This window comes from Rissa tridactyla, chromosome 3 (genome assembly GCF_028500815.1).
Source record: "Rissa tridactyla isolate bRisTri1 chromosome 3, bRisTri1.patW.cur.20221130, whole genome shotgun sequence".
In the NCBI taxonomy this organism is placed as follows: domain Eukaryota; kingdom Metazoa; phylum Chordata; class Aves; order Charadriiformes; family Laridae; genus Rissa; species Rissa tridactyla.
Window position 1 is genome coordinate 12,327,867 of NC_071468.1, and position 20,593 is coordinate 12,348,459.

A 20,593-nucleotide genomic window follows, 5' to 3' on the forward strand; every position below is an offset into this window, starting at 1 on the left:
TAAAGAAAATTCTACAACAACCTTCTTATTAATAGAGTTAATACCAAACCAAATGTACTTTGGAAGCCAGTTGATTTGACGGTTCTCTGTTTTACCATGCTTTGCCCAGTTGACTGATGCAGGCTGTCAAATCCAAACATACATATTGAGGAGGACATTTTACACCACTACTTTGACTTTCTTCATGGAGCATCAGTGAGAAAACGACTGCTACTTGTGTCATATCATAATCCATTCCAGAACCCATTGAAGATTCATCAACAGGGCTAGCTGATAAATGAGTTTCGGTACAGCTCAGAAGAGCTAATATGGGGTCTTTCATTATAGACTTCTCCTGGCGATGTGTACTGCTGTGCCCATCAGTCAAGCCTTGTGCACAACGGGAGCTAGAACTGGTATGTGTGAATTGTACTGTATCTTCAGCTCTGAGACCCAGAGCCATCAAACTATAGGGTTTTGTCACTAATGAGGTCTTTTTAAATGGACTTTAAGGATTTTTGAGGTCTTGGTAGCTCCTGTATTCTTCACACTACATTTTCCTCCATGATGATTATGTTGTAGGAATACGATTATCTTCACACTCACCAAGTTTTCCTCTCATTTAATGAAAAAAAACAAGGCACAGGTTGGATATGCAACTCCTGATAAGAAATAAAACTTTTAATTCCGTATCTCACATGTTTCATATATGTAGATACCATCTATATATACCCTTTGAACTATTAGGCAGGTCTGGTTTTCTTAGTGTTTCAAACAATTCCATTAAATGAAGATACCAAGCTAAAAAAATGCCGTCTACATTGATCTTTGAATCATCCCAAAATTTTAATCTTGGGGATCAAACAGAAATCTTCAGCAAGATGTCACTTAATACTGTTAAATTCTCTTGAACATGTTTCATGTTAAGTTTTCACTATTACACTAAATACAAGGAAGCAGTTACATTGAAGGAAAAACATGTGTAAACCTTGAAATGGTTTGTGGTCAGCTGAGATTTTGAACTTACCAAGAGTCCACAAATATCTTCTGATCCTCAGATATGCTTATGCACTTTCTGATTGTGTTTGCTTTCTTTGGACAAAACTACTTTTGGAGCGCAAAACCTATAAGTATATGAGTCTCCAATCTTCTCTTCAGGACTAGAATATTATATCACTAAACACAGCTGATACCTTCTGAAACAGCAGAAGACTTGGAAATATCGTTAAATGCCAGTACTGGGTATAAGGTCAATAAATATTTTAAATCTTCGTAAGTATGCTCCTTTACTTTATTATTTATCCATTCAGAACTGGTTTTAAGCAAGTTTTTAACACCTTAATCCGCCAAATTTAGCTATAAGCTAGCTCCAAAAATGCATTATCTAGAGAAACTACCCAACCCAATCCAATCCAATCCACATGTAGTTAGTTGCCTCTCAGTTGTTTTCTGAATTCAAATATATGTCTCCATCAAATACATCCAGTACCGTAGTTGATTATTTGCCGCAATTAATTTTGTTGAACCGTACAGTTTTGCCTCTCTCTTTTACTTCACGATCATCTAGAACTTCAAAATTTTCTTCAATTAGTTTGAATTGAGCAAGCGAGGACCTATGTAACGTGCTGTCTTTCTTCCAAGACGGGTATCTCTTAATTTCTTTTTTACTTTAGATTTACCCACACTTTCTTCACCCACAGTTGAGATTGCCCAGCAATTAACAGGTAGAAATTATACCTTTTTTCCTCCATATTTCTTTAAACCTCATTGGCTCTATGCAGATACAGACAATTGCATACCGCTATGTTAGTTCTGCTATAAATCTATGTTGTCTTGTCTGTTCTTCACTCTGGACCAAGTTCAAAAGGTATTACCAAATTGTTCAAAAAAAGGTTACTAGCTATCCTCTACAAAAGCTTATATTCAAACACACAAAGGGTCAGCTTTCTAGCGTGTCTGAAGCTCTTCTGAAAGATTTGGTTTGGTACAGAAGGATTACTGACGCTAGCTCAAAAGAAGGAAAAGATGTCAGGCATACGTGGAGTGATTATAACCAGAAGAGCTTTGATATACCCCCAAAATCTAACCACCCCATTACTGAACATGGACCACTTCAGCAAACAGGTTTTCTCTCCTTCAAATCTTTAAAACAATTCCTGCTGTTTCTGTCCCAGAAGTAACTCTCTCCCTTCTCATATCTTTCTCATGTCTGACCAGGTAACCAGTGTTCTCTGGAAGCACCTTTCATTTTATTTTAATTGTGGGGGTTTTGTTTATTTATATATTTTTTTTTAATCAGCAGAATCATTCTTATTTCTCCTGCACCTCCTTGACTGGTTACTTCCCTTTTTATTAGCTCTGACAGCCATGCCAATTGCATGTGCGTGCCTCAGAGACAGCTCCAGCGTTCACTTCAGCTCGCCAACAAATCTCTTCTTTACAATTACAACTGTTGGACAATTTCACATATGTACTTCTTAATGATTCAAAGGCACTTTGTTCTGACAATATACATCCCTCCAAAAGGTCTCAGGCTTGCAAGTTGGATAATGTACTGCATTGCCTCTGACAGAAAATATGATTGGTTTGTTTCCAAGAATATCATTGCTGCTTTTCTCTCTTTACTTTTCAAAATCTATAAATATTTTGGTATAACACACAACATTAATTTATGCAGAAGAAAGTCAGGTTTCTGTAAGGCCATGTGCATCTTGCAAGATATTCCATACATTTGTCAAGCTGAAAGACCTACAAAGAGATGGTTTGGAAATTGTGTTTCCTTTTTTTTTTATTCCTTCCTCTTTTTTTTTTGTGCTGCTTCAGAATGAATCAACTATGACACCATATGCTGCAACAATTGCTGAAAATGACAAAAGTAATACAGTCTTCTAAAACTCAACCAAAAAACACCATTAAATTAAGGAAATTGTATTCTCCCTAAATCTCCCTTTATCCTCCTGGCTCACTGAATCTCTCGTTGTTTTAATTCTATGTAGGCTCTTCCCAGTCCTCCTCTCACTGTGGCAGGCTTCTTACTACAGATTTAGAGAAACATGAACATCCTCTGGCTACTGCTGGAATAACTGAGCTGTCCCCCAGTTCGAGGGTGGAAGGATCCTCCACCTGTGCCAGCACCTCCACCATGCCAGCACATCCAGGGTGGACTGGGCTTGGGCTTTGACGCTCCCCACCTAAGAGCGCAAGAAGCTTTACCATGTGTTCACCATAAGCATAATAGGACCAGTTAGAAAATACTAATTTTTACTTTATATAGATATACACACTCACACTAAATACTAACTTCTATTAGGTTACAATTTTGCTCCTTTAAAAATGTTTAGCACTTACTATATTGCAGCCTACAACTTCTATGCTTTTCATAGCAGAAGAGATATTTGCTCCTTGCTCTGTTTGCCTGGGTCAAGTTACTAGAACTGTCAAGAGAAATTCTCACTCTACTTGAAAATAACTGGATATGGATATCATCTGGCTGAACAAAAGGGATGTCTGATTATGCTGTAAGTACTGAAGATACGTTGCATATCTAGCAAGCTTTTATTCTCATTACTTAACATGTTGCTTGGTTACCTCATCAAACTTGTCATCTGTGAGGAAGCCTGTTTCATTAAAAAAAAATTAAATCATAAGGCTAACTCCTCTGGGACTGTGGTGGCAGAATGTCTTTTTTTATTTTTTTCACACTTATTTCTAAAGTCTCCGTTCAAACCTAAGTTGTTACGTTCACACCCTGGACAACAAAAAGTATGGTTGCACAGACCATTCTCAAAAATTTCTGGGATGCCCAGTACTGGAGGGCTCTTGTAACTCTTAGTGTGACAAGCCACTCCACATTTTCCAAAGTTGCCAGGCCACATACAAATAAATCACTTACAATCACTTCATCACCTTCCTGCAGGCCACCGAGTACAAAGTTAGAAGGCCAACTGCTAGAAAAAACTGAGTATGATGTTTGGCACAATCAAATACTTTCCATGCAACTAAACCCAACGTCTTAAGAAGCCTTCAATTTCTCTAATGGTTTGCGACCATTTGGAGGCAACATAGAGTCAGAGAGGTTAAACACTACACCAGAAAGCGGCCCGGCTTTCCCAAACACTTCTGTACTTAGAATCATAGAATTGCCTAGGTTGGAAGGGACTTCCAGATGATCGAGTCCAACCATCAACCTAACGCTGACAAAAACCATCATTAAACCATGTCGGTAAGCACTAAATCTACCTGTTCTAGTCTATACCTCCATTTTCCCATAGGCTGCAGAATCCAGCAAACTTCAGATCTGTGGAAAAAAATAACGACATCATCACCAACAACAATAACAAAACAAAACAAAACAAAACCCCAAAACCCAACCCAACCACGAAAACCCCCTATGGAAACAAGGAAGGGTTTTATCTGGAGAGCCGGCAGAGGTGGCCCCCGCGGTGTTTCACCACCCCATCCCCTGAAGACACGCCAACTCCCCAGCCATCAGACGGCAGCAGCGCGCACGCCCACGGCCCGCCGGCCCTGCTCAGCCCAGGCACCGGAGGGCTCCGTGTGTCCGCCCCCCGTCCCGTCCCTGCCCTCAGCGGCTCCTCTCCATCGCGGTCCCCCCAGACACCGCCTCCCACCTGCAGCGAGGCGGGCGGTGGGAGCGGAGGGGCCGGGACCGGGCGGGGCGGGGGGGGCTGCAGCGATCGCGGCACCGCCCCCGGCGGGCAGACGGGCGCGGCGGCGTCACGCGGCGGCGCCGCCCCCCGCTCCCGGCGGCCGCCCCCGCCCGCTGCCGCCGCCGCCGCCGCTGCTGCCGCCGCCGCCGCCGCCGCGCACCCGCAGCAGCGCCCGCTCCGTCGGCGAGCGGCAGAGGCAGCCCCGGGCAGCCGCGCCCGCCCCGGCCCGCCGCACCCCGCGCAGGTAAGGCGCGTCCGCAGCGCGGGCGGAGCGGCGCCCGCGGAGGGCGAGTCCCGCTTTGCCGCGGCGGAGCCGGTGGCGGCGGCGGCAGCGGCGGCGGAGGAGGAGGAGGAGGAGGAGGAGGAGGAGGAGGAGGAGGAGGCGGCGCGAGAGGCTGGTGGGTTTGCGTGCGGCGTTGTGGAGAGGTAGATGGCGAGGAGATGGTGGAGCGGAGGTAGAAGTTAAAGGTTGGATGCGGTAATTTATTATCCCTTGCAAAGGCGGGAGGAGGAGGGGAGAGGGGGGTCTGTGAGACTTAAGGAATAAAATCAATCTATCTGCTGCATGTTTTCCCTGGCGTGAGCTGCTTCGGTGAAAACGCGAAACCGGGGCAGGGATGGGAACGAATATCGCAATATTACTGTTATTTATCGGCGGCGGTCTGGAAAAGGCGAGGGGTTTGTGCAGGAAGTGCATGGATAATTTGGGACATTTTCTATTGTCAGCCAGAAGAAAGAGGGCACCCGGCTTCCTTGATATGTGTTTGAAAGTGTTCAGGTTCCTGCTGATGGTATGCATTTTTGAAGGGGTAGAAATTATAAGCATATTACAATAAATACATCTGCAGACTGGGAGGGTACCAAAATCGATCATTCCAGCCGCTTAGGAAAGAATTTGATTCTAGAAATTGCGTAGAAATGAAAGGAAAAGATTAATGATGCTGTTAAGTCTGCTTTTGAATTAGAGCGCTTCTCCCTTTGGCTGCAGCAAGGTTGTTTTTCAGATCCTTTTATTTCATCCGGTAATTTGTGAACTCTCTGGTCTTCCCCGCACCCGGAGACAATGCTGTGTATTTTATACAATAAGGATTCTGCCAAGGATCGTGCATGCCAACCGACCTGGCATTTATTAAGGATTTATTGACCTATGGGTGTCTCTCTCTCCCTTTTTCTAATTTGAAAAGGCTCAATCGGGGCACCTGTGACTAAATCATAATTTTTGAAGAAAAAAAAAATATTGTAGAGGGGTGGGGGAAGCATATTAATTCACTGGTGAGGTACTGGATGCAATAGCTACATTTATGTTGGACTGTGTATATTTCTCGCTACATAGGTGTGTATACATGTATACATTCCTGGGAGGGATGTCTGCTGCCTAAGAGCCCATTTGAAAGAGATATATATATGTTAATAAATTGTCCTTTTTTGAGAGTGAAAGTGTCCCTCTGCTTTGGAAATGACTAGACAAGACTGTGCTGCTTATTGACAGTGTGTGAATTATATCGGCAGTAATAAATAAGCAATTGTTTGGTTTTTTTTTTTTTTTCCTTGGGTCTTTCTCCTTTCTTTTGCAGTCTTTTCATCTCTCTGTCTTTTTTTCTTTCCTTTCTCTTTTTTTTTTCCTTCCTTCTTCCTTTCTTCCTCTCTCTTTTTCCTTTCTCTCCCTCGCTTTTGCTGCTCTGTGTGTGTGTGTGTGTGTGTGTGTGTGCGCGGGGGGAAGGCAGGAGCCGCAGACAGCGGCGGGCAGGGATGCTCTGGCGCTGGGATCCCCGCTCGGCGGCTCCCCGCGGACACCTGTAGGGATCGCTCTGCCACGCACGGCGGGCGCGCACACGCACGCTCACACTCACGTCCTTGCCCCCTGCACCCCCCTCACCCCCCGGCACACACCACGGGCTCCTGCCACCCTCCCGCCCCACGCACAGCGGCGCAGACCCCGTCCCTCCTTCCCCCCCGCCCCGGTGCGCTCCCGCGCAGGGACGGCCCGCGCACCTTGCGGCCCCCGCGCCCCGCACCTCCCGCAGTTCCTGCCGAGGCGCGCAGTGACCAGCCCAGCCCCACGCGAACACACGCACCCTCCCCACGCATCCTCTCCCCCCATACCGACGTGCAGGCCCCCCCCTCACCCACCCACCCACGCACCCTGAGTCCTCCCCTCCGCACACACACGCTCCTCCGAGTCATTTCTCACGCCGCCCCCCGGGCACACACGCCGTGTCTCACACCAGCACCCGCCTCTCCGCACCCCAAACCCGCTCCCTTACCGCCCCCCCTCCCCTCCGCCGCAGCGGGGCCCCGCGGCCGCCCGCGCCCGGTGCACCCACGCGGGCTCCCACTTGTGCACATGGCGGCTCCCGCTCCGCTGGTGCGGAGGCTGCGAGGTGGGACCCCTTCCCCCCGGGCGCAGCCGGGAGCAGCGGGGCCGCTTCTGCCGCGGCCGCCGCCGCCGCCCCGTCGGGCCGCGCAGGGCGGAGCTGGTCCGGCTGTTGGAGCCGGAGCGGCGGCGCCGTGCCGCAACCCACACCGTACCCAAAAAGGCGGTAATTGGGAGCGGGGACTGGCCGGTGGCTCCCGCTACGGGCCCCGTGTTTTGCCGGAATTTCCCCCCCGCCCCCCGCTGGTGGCGACGGTGCCAGAGGTGGCTCCTGCCAGGGGGAGTCGGGGCGGGGGAAACCCGAGGGCTCTCGGCTGCCGGGGCAGGGCTGGCCTCTGCCCGCGAAGTTTGGGGGTTCTCCTTGCCTCACTTTTGCAGCTCTTGCCCACCTCGCGTGTGACAAATAATAAAAATAAACGTGTTGACATTTGGAGGAATGAAATTAAATATAAAGAGAGAGTAGGAGGTGACTTCGCGGCTCCGAACGTGTCAGGTGCAGGCAGCCGAGGTGTGTGCCTGTTTTAAGGCAGGTGTCGCCCCGGCAGGCTCGGCTCTGCCCCCTCTCCCCACGCAACGCCGCCACCACCACCCCCGGCAAAGGGCTTGGCAGCAGCTCTGGCCATGATCCCCTGCCTGCCCGAGTGCTGCTGGCGAAGAAATGGGAGGGAGGTGAAGGGGAAGCGGTGGGTGAGGGAGGTGTCGGAGATCCTCTCCTCCATCAGGAGAGATCTGCTAATACACACCTTCCAGAAAAGATATAGCGGCTTGGGGGAGGGAAAAAAAACAGAGAGGGGAGCCTTTCTGCTGAAATGCTTTGAATGCAGAGACCTCTTCAGAGGAAGAGAGTGAACTGTGGCATATATATTATTTTTAAAATGAGGAGTTGTCCTCCTAAATAAGCGCAGCTGAGCAAACATACATAAAATACTGCAACCCATTTCAGAGGGCTAACACCTGGGATTAGCTGATCTGCATTGTGAATAATGTCAACATGAGAGCTGGCTTGAATTGGATTTTCCTTGCCATAACAGAGAATATCAGCAGCAAAAGAAACCAGGTGGCAGAGAAAAATGCAGTTTGAAATTTTCAAAAAGCCTTCTAAGAAACCGTTGCAATTCTTCCTCACCCCATGAAAATAAACCAGTAGGTGTGCCACGCACAGTGAAGCCTGCCAGTTCCTGCTGGGAGCTCCGTCCACTTTATATGGTTTTGAGCTGTATTGGAAAGAACTAGAACTGGGCTTGGTAGCATCGTCTACATTAATAGAACCCTATAGCTTCACGGGTGCTGGTATTTCCATAAATAAATTACAATTAGACAAATTGCAGAATAAACACCTCGTTTTCTTTTTAACATCGTCCTTGTAACAATAAAATAGGCAACTAAAATATTTGAAAGTTTTGGAAAGGTAAGTAGTTAATGTATAGATTATACCATTAGAATGTAATCTAGTATAAGCACATACATTAAGATTTAGGTTTAGTGCTAGGAATTATTATTTCTCAGTAACTCCAAAATTCCAGCAGCAGTTCGTTTTCCTAAAGTCGAACCGCAGTTGAAATGAAAAATTGGTCGCAAACGTCCGCTATTGATCGACTTTGTGATTTAACATGTTACCAGTCGTCATTTCTTATTATTCTGTTTCAATTCCTTGCAGATCAGAAACAAAAACGATAGAGGAAAACCACCCCCCCCCCCGGATCTTAGCCGTGGCCTTTTGTGAGCAAACGGAAGAGGAGCTGTCAGGCTTTGCATGTCAAGTAGCCACTCGGCTGTTTGACAGCTTCTGGGTTCCAACCCCATTGGGATTGAGGCAGCTCAGGAAACCATGAGCGATGAGTCCTGTCGTCTGCTGACGCTGCTCTAGCACCATGGCAGACAGTCCGTGAGCTGACAAGAGGATCCGTCCTAGGGAGGCAACGCTGGGGATCGGTAATTGGCTTCCTGGGAAACTACAGCTGGCGGAGAGGATGTAAAAAGAGGCACGCACGCGCGGGGATATTGCTACAGTCTTGCCGAGCTGGTGGATCCGCTTGGAGGAGGGTTTTGCCACCCATCTTGGTTTTTCTTCCCGCTTTGGTAATGTTGGCTTTGGGGAAAATTTCTGCTGACTCACCCACCCCTGGACACCTTTTGGGAAGCTTGGCCGACCAGTGAAGAGACCCAACGGCGCCTTCTCCCCACCGCGGGTCCCCATCGCCGGCCCCCGGCCACCCCCTGCGCCCGACCCCATCCTGTGGGGCACCCCCCATCCCGGGGAGTCCCCCGCCGTGACCCCCACGCCCGGGGCGGGGGCGAAGGTGCCTGAACCTTCCAGCGCGGCCGGCGCCCGGCAAGATTTTACCCTGTCTGCCGCCGGGGCCCCAGCGCCGCCCCCGGCCGGCCCTGCCGCCCCGCTCGCCCGCCCCAGGCCGCGCAGGATGGGGGCGGCCCTGGTGCGGCGCGGGGGCTGCCTGCTGCTCTGGCTGGCCTTGCTGCTGGGCTGCTGGGCCGAGCTGGGCAGTGGGCTGGAGTTCCCGGGGGCGGAGGGCCAGTGGACCCGCTTCCCCAAGTGGAACGCCTGCTGCGAGAGCGAGATGAGCTTCAACATGAAGACGCGCAGCTCCAGCGGGCTGGTGCTCTACTTCGACGACGAGGGCTTCTGCGACTTCCTGGAGCTCATCCTCACCCAGGGCGGGCGGCTGCAGCTCAGCTTCTCCATCTTCTGCGCCGAGCCTGCCACCCTGCTCTCCGACACGGCAGTCAACGACAACCTCTGGCACGCCGTCGTCATCCGCCGCCACTTCAAGAACACGACGCTGATCATCGACCGGGCCGAGGCCAAGTGGGTGGAGGTGAAGTCCAAGCGTCGGGACATGACTGTCTTCAGTGGCCTCTTCCTAGGGGGGCTGCCGCCGGAGCTGCGGTCGGCGACGCTAAAGCTGACGCTCTCCTCCGTCAAGGACCGGGAGCCCTTCAAGGGCTGGATAACGGACGTCCGGGTCAACTACACGCAGGCGTCGCCGGTGGAGAGCCAGGAGGTGCGGCTGGACGACGAGCAGAGCCGCCTGTGCGCCAGGGAGGACGTCTGCCTCAACGGGGGCGTCTGCTCGGTGCTCAACGACCAGGCCGTCTGCGACTGCTCCCAAACGGGCTTTCGGGGGAAGGACTGCAGCGAAGGTAAGGTGCCATTTCAGCTCGCCCCACCGCCCCCCTCCCCATCGCTCCATGGAGGGGACGGGTAGGAGGCCAGGCCTGCATGGAGTTTCATCTGTACGAGTGGATCTCCCTCCCCTTCCCCATCCCTCCCTGCCGCGTCCCCGGCTCCCCTCTTCCCCGCCTTCCCCTCCCTGCCCTCCACGTGTCTCTGTGGCCGACCATGGTGCCATCACTCTTCTGTTCTCTGCAAGGCTGGGCGAGAGGAGGAGGGGGAGGAGGGGGTTATTTGGGCGTCTTCCAGAGGGGGGGTGTGATTTGGGGTTGTCCGGGGCAGAGGAAAGGTGGGTCCTGGGTGCCGGGTGTCACCTGGGAAGCGAGGGGGTGGCCGGCGTCACGCTCGGCCAGAGTCAAGGGAGGGGACGGGCACGCTTGTCACAAGCAGCTGGTGACAATTAGTTCTGGGAGCGGGGAAAGCGATGCTGGGGAGAATTTTACCAGATTAAGCGCAAAGACGGCCTGGGTTTATTTTTGTAGGGTAGGGGAGACCCCGAGTCTTCTTTGTATTGATACTTGCCTCTGCTACGTTGTTGAAATAAAATCAGTGATTTATTTGTGAATTCCTTAAATTGTTGCCAGGGAAGAGGAGGATTAAACAGAGGATTATGTTTTTAGACGAACAGTACTGCTTTGCAATGTATTTAGCAATTCACCATGCCAGTCAGACAGGGAGAATACAAAAGGGCAAGAGAGAAGTACGTACTCCAAGACCACAAAATTACTGAATAGTTTTACCAAGGAAGAGGGAGCTTAGCAAAACAGCAGTTTCCTGAAACCCATCTATGAATAAATCACTGGGTAAAATATTATTCATATTCAGTGCCCATTGTTTTTGGCAAACGGAAGGAGTGTGAACATTTACTTTGCAGATGCATGTAGGACTCTTTTTTTTTTATTATTTTGCTAGTAAATGTACCATTGCTTGCAGCTCCTTAAGCATAGAGAGTACATATGTTGTGTACCTAGAACAGGATGTAGAGGTATACAAGTAAAATAAGAGGAAATGTATCAGAGGAAAATAAAATCTTAATGTCAAAATTGGAGAGCAAAGACCTAAGTTTAGAATGCAAAAGGTAAATACACATAAGATATTATCAAGGCCAAATGAAGATCTTCACTGAGTGGCTGCATGACATTTATGGCTGAATAATTTGCCTTTATCATTTCTAGCAGATTTCACTCATTATAAGAAAGAAAGCATCATTTGTGACTGTGCTTTATTATGTAACACCTTCTGTCCTTAGTGTCAATACTCAAAACGCTACAGTCATTCTGCATCCTGTTTACTTTATCAGCTGTTTATCTCTCATCTGCCATTCGTTAAAAAATTCAAACCCTATTAACATTTTAAAATAATTTTTACTAAGTAAAGAGCAAATGATCGTTTCAGAAAATAAGACTTTTGTACTTTCAATAGCACACAGTCCCAGAAACAGTAAAATGAAATATCTTTTATATTAGGCAAGATCATATCAATGGATTTAGTGTTTGGATGTAAATTTTTAATATGTGGTACTACATAATATATACCTGTATGTAAAATACTAAGGTGTCTTAGCATCTTTGGGTTAGGCCCTATTATAAACCAAAAAGAAAATTACGAGGTGTAGCAGCTTGGTTAAGGCAACAATAGTCATTTATATATTATTATACATTTATATACCTTTTATGTTAAAACATAGTTTATTTATTTGAAGTTATTTTGAACATGTAATATTTGTATGAAAAAGTCGATATAATTGCATGTAATACCAGTCAGAGAAATTCTTACCTTTACATAATAATAAGATCAACAGCTATTTTTAAGGAACATTTTTATGTTTAGATTGAATGTTATTGAAATACATATATGTGCTTAATATATTAAAAATTCTATAGAGCTTATAAGAAGTTGACATGCAAAATAATACTCAGAATCCCCCCCATTTCGGGTAAAATGCTGGCTTCATTCAAATACTGGTGGTTTTACAGTTGACCTCAGTGGGATCAAGGTTCCCCTTGCGTGTCCCTTGGCCACTAAGAAGCCTTATAAAATAATAGCAAGACTTATGATTTTAACATACTCTCTCAACAGAGGATCATGAAATATTCAGATTGTGATTTCATTTGAAACGGGAGGCAACATTTCCACTGACAACAAAATAAATGGAACTAGTCCTACAGTTTCTATCTGTTGTTTGAGAAAAGATACATCAGTCAGGTTTTGATGAAGGGATCAGTAGCTACTCATATGTGCTATCAAAGATATTGAACTATTTTATAAATGATTCAATATTCTAAGAAATAGAAGAGGCGGAAGGACAAGTAAAACCATCATGTCTGCCAGGGAAGAAACCCTGGCTATTGTTGTTTAGTTCTTTATAGCCAACATAGGAATTATGCTGTTGGGTTTTGATCTTTTGAATGTGTAAGTTTCCCACAAAGCTTAGTAAGAGGTTGCCATTGCTGAAGGATGCAGGATCATCTGAGACTGCAGTGGTCTGGAGGGGGCTTGAGTTTTCACTCTTTCCTTCTCCTACTTTTTGACTTGAAATGGTTTAGATGGAAAAAATCCCCACCTTTCCTTTTTTTTTTTTTTTAATCTGAAATTGTAACCACATGTCCTAGTTGATACTTTGTCTTTAAAGGTGAAAGATGGTCATTAAATTATATTTTCCTTGGAGGATTTTTTTTGGTAACTTTTTTGGGGGGGCTTGTATTTAGCATTCTGAATCTCTGCAGTCTGGTAATGCAGAGAGTCGCACAGCATAATAAGGACTTTAGAAATCAATAACAACAACAACAAAGAAAACCTTTCCAAAGTTTTCTATCCTGACTTGCACATTTGAGAGACTAGAAATAATTGATTTAGAGTCAGGGTTTCAGGCCTTAGGATACAATTTTTGATAGCACTTATGTTATTTTCAGGAAAAAATCTGGTGGGTTTGGTTTTTTTTTCAGATTTTCGTCTTTGAAAAGCTCATTAATTTTTCATGAAGTGAAATTTTCTTATGAGAATGAAGTTTAACCAAGTTTATTTGTTTTGGAAAAACCATAGTAATACAGTTATTCCCAGTAGGCTTAACTGTCCTTGTACCTGTCTAAATCAGGAACAGCTTCATTTATGTTACCTGAACTACACCAGTGTAAAACCAGTGGAAGCTAGGAAATAATCAGATTTATTGCATTCAGTCATGCTCTTTGGTCGAATTGGATATAAACTCTTTTCAATGGGAAGTTTGGCATAAATCGCAGAAAAAGGACCGGAGTTTTGCTTGAATATCAAGGGTGTGCAGTCTACAGCACAGAAAAATACGATCTGTAACAGTTCTGTTGTTGATTAGTCCATGTGCTTATGAGTAAAGACTGTAAAAGAACCTTCTAAAAGAGAAAAGAAAATCTCTATTTAGTACTGAAACAGAGAAGGGAATATTATTTCACGTAATAATAGTGACTCAGGAGAAGGAAAAATACACAAAACAATGATAAATTTTGTTAGGAATAAGACTAGCATTAAAATAAACCCTGATTGCCATATCAATTTTCTCATAAGTTTTTGACATACATCACAATCTTCTATTCAGTGAAAATTATATTATTCCTTGAAATGAATCAAATTGGTATGTCTTGATTCTATCATAAGGAGAGCTGTTCATTAAAAAGACTGATCTTTAAAATCAAATTTTTAGTGAATTAAGTCAGGGTCCTAGAAGGTAGGGAGAATACATGATTCATATCAGTGAGCCTCCATATTCCTCTTCTTATTTTGCTCCTTATGTTAAAATTTCAGAACAAAAAAACTATTTTAAATATTACATTTATAAAATAGCAACCCTCTGGCTTTAGACAAAAATATATATACATAATTTTCCTTTCATCCTCATTTATATAAAAATAGCCTTGTCCAGAATCCTGTCTGAGAAAATAGACACATACCGCTGAAGGAGGAAATAAAAAACACGTAACACACTTTGACTTGGGAGAAGTTTCTCACTGACCCCAGCTTCTTGTCACTCCGTGCCCTTCTCCTTTCCTGTATCTGTAGCTGCTTGAAAAAACTGCATACAGGACAATTTATCTTTTTAAAATATAGCTGGCCTCCTTGCCTCAATATTAGCATATTACAGAGACAATTACTCTGTGAATTCAAAGCATTCCTGTTTAGAATTTCTGTTTTGTGGGAAAAATGAGGACTGTTCATGCCGCTGTTCACTGTAAGAGATATTCTTCCTTGTCAGATATTCAGAAGTTGATGCCAGCTATGGTTTGAACTGTGAAAGTGATTTGTTAAGGAAGTGAATTCCAGATGTCTCAGACTAGCCAGCATTTAGATTTGTTTGTTTGGGTTCTGAATATATTACATCAATCTTTGTTGTGTATATTTGCTTCTTCATGTTAACTTTTTAAAAAGTCATCCAATATTTATATCTTTTTGAAAAAATTCATATTTTAGTTCATTCAATTCTCTTATGCCTTGAATAAAACGTACAAACATGTTTTGGCATTAATTAGCTTTTGTGAAGTGATGCTCTTGAACTCATTGCCTATAGTCAAGTCTTAACAGAGTAGCCACCGTGGTCTTTATCCTTCTTGAATAGTTAACTAAATATACTTTGAGCTACTAAATACTGCGAGCAAAACTTTCTTTTTGATTCACACTTTGGAATCTTTATCTACAATACGCATCTCTATTACATGATCTGTATTTCTTCTTCATGCTGAATTTCTTGACAGTATCAGTGACCACTGGGGTGATGTTGATTTAGGAGGAGGGCTAGAAATCCACTAGAGATTACAATAAGCTTCTGTTTTATTTACAGATGATTTGATTAATTTAATAATAAATGGTTTAATTTTATTTAATGTCTTTAAACAGTGACTTTGTCAGGGTAGAATCTTGAGGGTAGATAGTCAATTAATGTCAAGGTCCTTCAAAACTGTATTAAATCTGTGCCTTTCACATTTACTCGTAAGAAAACAGAATCCCTATGTCAGTTTAAAGCAGAATTTTGCATCATTTTCCTAATGCAGCTTGATATGTTTTTTTTTTTTTTGCCAGGACTCAGCATTATAGGATATTGATTTCAATATCTGCCTCGTGTAAAATCACAGCAATTTAAATACTGTGTCACTGGTAATTAGGAATTGGCAGTCTGTTTTATATTATCTTCTAAGAAGGCTACTTGTTGAATATTGCTAATCCTTTCAAAATGCTGATATTGAAATACTTCCAAAAGACCACTTATGTGTATAGCATACATCTTACTACCCCAGATCAATAATATTTTATGTAGTGAGGTTGTTGCTTCCCTTTGTGCCTAGCGGAGATGCAGGGTCCATGTTAATTTTAGGTCGCTATTGCAAATTATAAAATGCTAATATCTTATAAGAATTTACATCTAGAAGCATACAACCTTGTGTCAGATGGGTCACATTCATTCAGAATTTCAAAATTATGTAATAAAATTATCTATATTTTAATGTAATTACATTTCAAGGTTTACAGGCATTTTGGACCAAATGCACTTGATCTTTTTTCTCAGCTGCAGGTTGGCTCCCTAGGAGTCTTTTAACAGTAGATGCTAGCCAAGGAGTTGTGGGAAAACATTTGGATTACAGAACATATAATTTTACCCCATCATCATTACCGAGATGATGGATGGAAATGGGGAAACAGACTGGCAAGTAAAACCAGTTCCTGATAGAAATAGCTTTATGTAGAGGCAACATTAAGATATGCAGCTTTGAGGATTTATGTTTCTTTTAATAAACATATCAAAACCGGCTGGTGATTGAAAACAAAAAGGTTCATCCAGCTCTCTCTTGTTGAAATTAGTACAATGCTTTGTCTTCCAGAAAGCTTGTTACTTTCAGAAAACATGAAACCATACCAGCTTCTGGAAAAATACTTTGTTTAGTTTATTGCGCTGTAGTTGAAGATTGTATACCTTCATAAACACATGATTTTACAGAATAGTGAAGGGCATTCAGAGGTTTTGTGTACGATGTTGTACCTGAGGAGTAAATTGTAAAGACGAATGTGTACTTTCAGGGAATATTGTGGTGGAATGTGACAAACATAACTTTAACTGTCCTGTTATATATAGAATTCACAAGCAAAGTCAGGGTATGTAATATCTTTGATGCCTTTATTTAGTTCTGTGTTCTATGATGACCAGGGATCATATTTTAATCTTTTACAAAATTTTTTTTTTTTTTTCCCCTGAAAGATAGGCGCTTTCTGAAGTGACACCTTCTCCTTTTGTACTGTGGTGATGGTATCTGACTAAGAAGTAGTTGTATGTGGTGGGTTTATGCTAATGTCTGGTCATTCTCTTGGGTCTTGGTGTACTCAGTAGAACCAATGAGCACTTCAGTGCACAAAATACCTATAGTAACTGATAAGTGAAGTAGGAAAAAGCTCATGATTTTGATATAACATTACTTTCTTATTGACCCTAGCGAGTTCATATCACTTTTCCAGTTTGGTTTCTCCAGCTGTAAAGTTAAACTAGTGACACTCCATACAGGATTTTTGGTAGGATTTTCTTCTGGCTGTCAGGTACTTGAGAGATCAGAATTTCTATTAGGGATCTAGTAGGGGAAGTCAAGACTTGAAGCTCCCCTTACTGTCTTACCTCTTTAGACTGCAGAACTGATACTTATCAACTGGCTTTGAAGTTGCCGCCATTCCTACTGCCTATCTATTCATAGCTGAATAGTCAGAATAATGTGTTTTTTCTTGTGTATGACTGGTCTGCCATTACATGCTTTCCATTAGTCTGACTAGATACTGGAAATGATGTAGCTTGTCAACTGCCAACCACTTTTCCCTTGACAATTCAGCTCTTCTCACGGTTGTAACAGTTCCCATCCTTTGCAACGTTATGACACCTCTACAAAAGTCATCCTTATTACTATAAAAGAATCTAAGATCTAATGCCTGAGGATAGTGGAGAACTCTGGCTCCAGGTCAGTGATCATGTAATTTTTGAAAAATTTCATTCTGTTACATTTTCAATGAGAAATTTGGGGGTGGAAGAGGGAGGTGGCCTCAGTCACGGCTTGTTTGAGCTTGTAAAGAAATAAGGGACAGAGGTATGCTGGCAGCTTTCTGGAAGAACAGGACTGTATGATAGGATTTTAGATTTCTTTAATTCTGTGGAGTTTTTTATGAATCTGGAACTATTTAGTTAGGTCCTAATAAGCAGCAAAATCGGTGCCTCATAGATAGCTGAAAAAAACAGGTTGTGTTTTCATTTTTCATTGGAATCAATTTGAAGTCCCATTGACTCAAGTTTAGAATTAGGGCAAACCTAATAACCTGCTGATTCTGAACTTACTATTCATGTGGGACTATGAAAACAGAGAAGATCTAGGGCAAATTAAATAACCTGCTGATTCTGACTGTAGTATTCATATGGGAATATCTGTAGAGAAAAGACTCTTCATAAATTTGGATATTTATTGCCATCATCATCATTATTTATTAATTTAATACATGCTTATGAACCGTGCTGTAAGAGTGAAGTTATGGGACTAATTTTGTTTTACATTTAAGGGAGTCTCTAATTTGTGGAAAAATCTTTTTTAGCAAAAAAGCGGGTGGTGCGTTCAATAGAATCCTTTTGCAGTTGCTGCCACTACAAAACGTGAAACAGTGTATTTTGCATATGTAAGTGTTATATACCAACAGTGACATGTAGGTGCGCAAGTTGCAGATTGCTTTTAGTCTGTGGCACAATGCACAAGGTCTTGAAATGAAAAGGTTTGACTTTTTGGTGATTTTGTCTAAAGAAAGGGCTTCGTGTTGCTTAAAGGCAGAGAAACCAGACTGATTCTTCCCACAGCGATGCCTTTTTGTAATTAAGAGAACATGTACAGCCATTATAGAGGTCACTGACATTACACTGTGCAATTGGAGATGTATGTCACAGTCCCAAAGTTTCAGAATTACATCTTAATTTCTGATACCGAATGACCTTCATGTTGATCTTCTTTCCCTTTTATGCTTTTTAGCTTTAACAAAAGATTAAAAAAAATGACATTTTTGTCAAAGGAGGTATTTCCATTAAGAAAAGACTCCTTGAGAAAGATTACATGTATATATTATAAATGGTATGTACTTTCTTTTTAAGAAATGTATAGAAAAATCACAGAATTAGTGAGTAGACATGGGGTGAAGATCTGTATCTCAATATTGTAATTTTCTTTAGAAGCTTATTCTGACTCTTCTTTGTTCCCAAAGGTGACAACAGAAATGTTCACACACACATGTCAGCATTTGTACAATGGGTGTCTAGAGGACAACTCTGTTGAATAGCTTTAGGATGAATTACAGTCTTATGATGCAAAGATAATATTCATTACTAATACAAATGTGAGAATTCGGCCCTAATGCTAGTAAAAAAAAATACTCTACGGCCCTCTTAGGAAATACATTATCTTTCCTGATTCTGAATCATACAGGAGTGATAAAAGTGATACAGAAAAGTTTGGATTCTTCTGATTGTTGTGCAGCAACAGGCTTACATTTTACATCTGTAAAATCATTTTTACATTTTACATCTGTAAAATCAGACATTTAACCTGGAAAGTCCAGAAACACGAGGCGGAGAGGCTAGTGAGACACTGCATTTCCTTCCCAGGCTACACACATGGCTATGTCTAAGCACAGTGAATTTTTGTGAATTATATGAATATAATTTGTGAATATAATAGGGTGGACAGATGATTCACATGACGTCATCCCCTAGGAAAGCAGTGGAATTTCTTCAGGAAGTTTCCAGGAATGTTAGTGCTGACAGAGAAATTACTAGTTTTGCAGATTTTGAGTTTGCTTTTCTTCCCATTTTTCCTCATCAGAGGAGAGACAGGTGAAAATGGAAGTTATAAACCAATAGCTGTAGGTCACTTAATTTTTAAGACTATCATGGGGTGATATAAGAAAGATTCATAAATAGATTTTCAAATAACTGATTAAATGCTCTCCTGCTATATCCTTCTCAGATGAATGTTGCTGAACTTCCCAGGAGCTGATTCTCTGTGAAGTTTGTTGTCTGTGATACTTACTGCAGAAAAATATTTTCTGTAATATTATTACATTGCAAAGAATATATTATTTTTTAGAACATATTGTTTTTCAGGGATAAATTGTGGACTGTCATTCAACATTAGACAAAAAATTTGTCTGGTTTGGTTAAACATTTGTGGAAGAATTCTGAATACAGATTTCATATTCATACATAAAACATTCCTGGCTTAAGTGTTATGAGGAAACAGCAGCATTTTCCCACTAGTTCACCAGGAAGAAAATACAATTTGAAAATATTTCCTTGTTGACCTAAAACTCCATTAGTTTTCCATGAACGCTATCTCGGTTGTGGCAGTTTTCAGTAATTTTTGGGGTTTTTTTTGTCGCTGTTCTTGGTCCAAAGCCTTTGGAGGAGCAGCTAGGATGAAAGTTAGTTACACAGCCTTGAGCTTGTGCTTTTTCCTCTATGGCAGTTAAACAGCTGAGCCTGCAATTATAATAAGTTGTGCACTTAAGCAGAACAGCATAGTTTTTAATTTTGTTTTCCACATTACTAATTTTGAAACTCGAAATTTAAACAAATCACACATCAGGTTTAAAAACATGAGAAAAATATTTTCACGTTGTTTCTTATTCAGGTTTTTGTAAGGAAGAAAGTCCCAATGACAGAAAAAAGTTAATGTAATAGAAGTTTTGACGTGCTATTCTTGCAAATCCATTTGAAAAATTCTTAACATTCAGCGGTTTTATCTATTCTCTTATCATTGGCTGGATCCCATTCTATTGTTTTAAATGTCATTGCAGTCTTTAAATAAGTAGGGTCTTTCCTGCGTGTTATAAATACCTACATCATTCAAGTTTGTAGTTGGGACTGATTAAACAAATCTATGCTATTCAGTCACATACTACCTATTGTGATACGTGAGTCATGCGGGTAGATTTTGTAAATCTTAAACCACAGAAGCATACACAGTAACGCAAATGAATAAAATTTCCTTCCAGTTTGTCCCCTACTAAACAACCAGAAACATAGCTATTGGAAGTGGATAAATAACAGTCTAAGTTACCTTCAGTGAGTGGTGGCTTTCATCTTTTTTGTTGCTTGTGTTTGGTAAGGGTGAGACTTGTCTCTCCATTTTATTCACATTTGCATGAAAAAATAATAAAAAGCAGTTAGTGGTATCTATTGTGATAGAGATATACCTAGCTCAAAATGCATGCCTCTGAGAACTTAGTAAGATTTAGTTATTTTGATGTTGTACTTTAATGTGGGCTCATTACTCCTTGGATAGCCTAAAGAAAAAGTTGAGTCACTCTTCCTGGAGGTATTTAAAACACGTGTAGATGTGGCACTTAGGGACA

At 42.8% G+C, this 20,593-nt stretch overlaps 1 protein-coding gene across 23 annotated transcripts in view; it reads left to right on the top strand.

Annotated features, from left to right (window-relative positions):
- Window positions 1-4,798: 4,798 nt before the first annotated feature.
- Window positions 4,799-20,593, top strand: part of NRXN1 (neurexin 1) — a 715,088-nt gene continuing 699,293 nt past the window's right edge. For 20 of the 23 annotated variants that reach the window (XM_054193681.1, XM_054193686.1, XM_054193697.1 and 17 more), the window contains exons 1-2: window positions 5,013-5,117; window positions 8,681-10,182. In XM_054193681.1, coding sequence (XP_054049656.1) covers window positions 9,444-10,182 — 739 coding nt within the window. In that variant the 5' untranslated portion in view covers window positions 5,013-5,117; window positions 8,681-9,443. Of the gene's footprint in view, window positions 4,894-4,959; window positions 5,128-8,680; window positions 10,183-20,593 lie in introns of those variants that run through there. The other 3 variants (XM_054193682.1, XM_054193683.1, XM_054193684.1) reach the window with 3 other exon arrangements.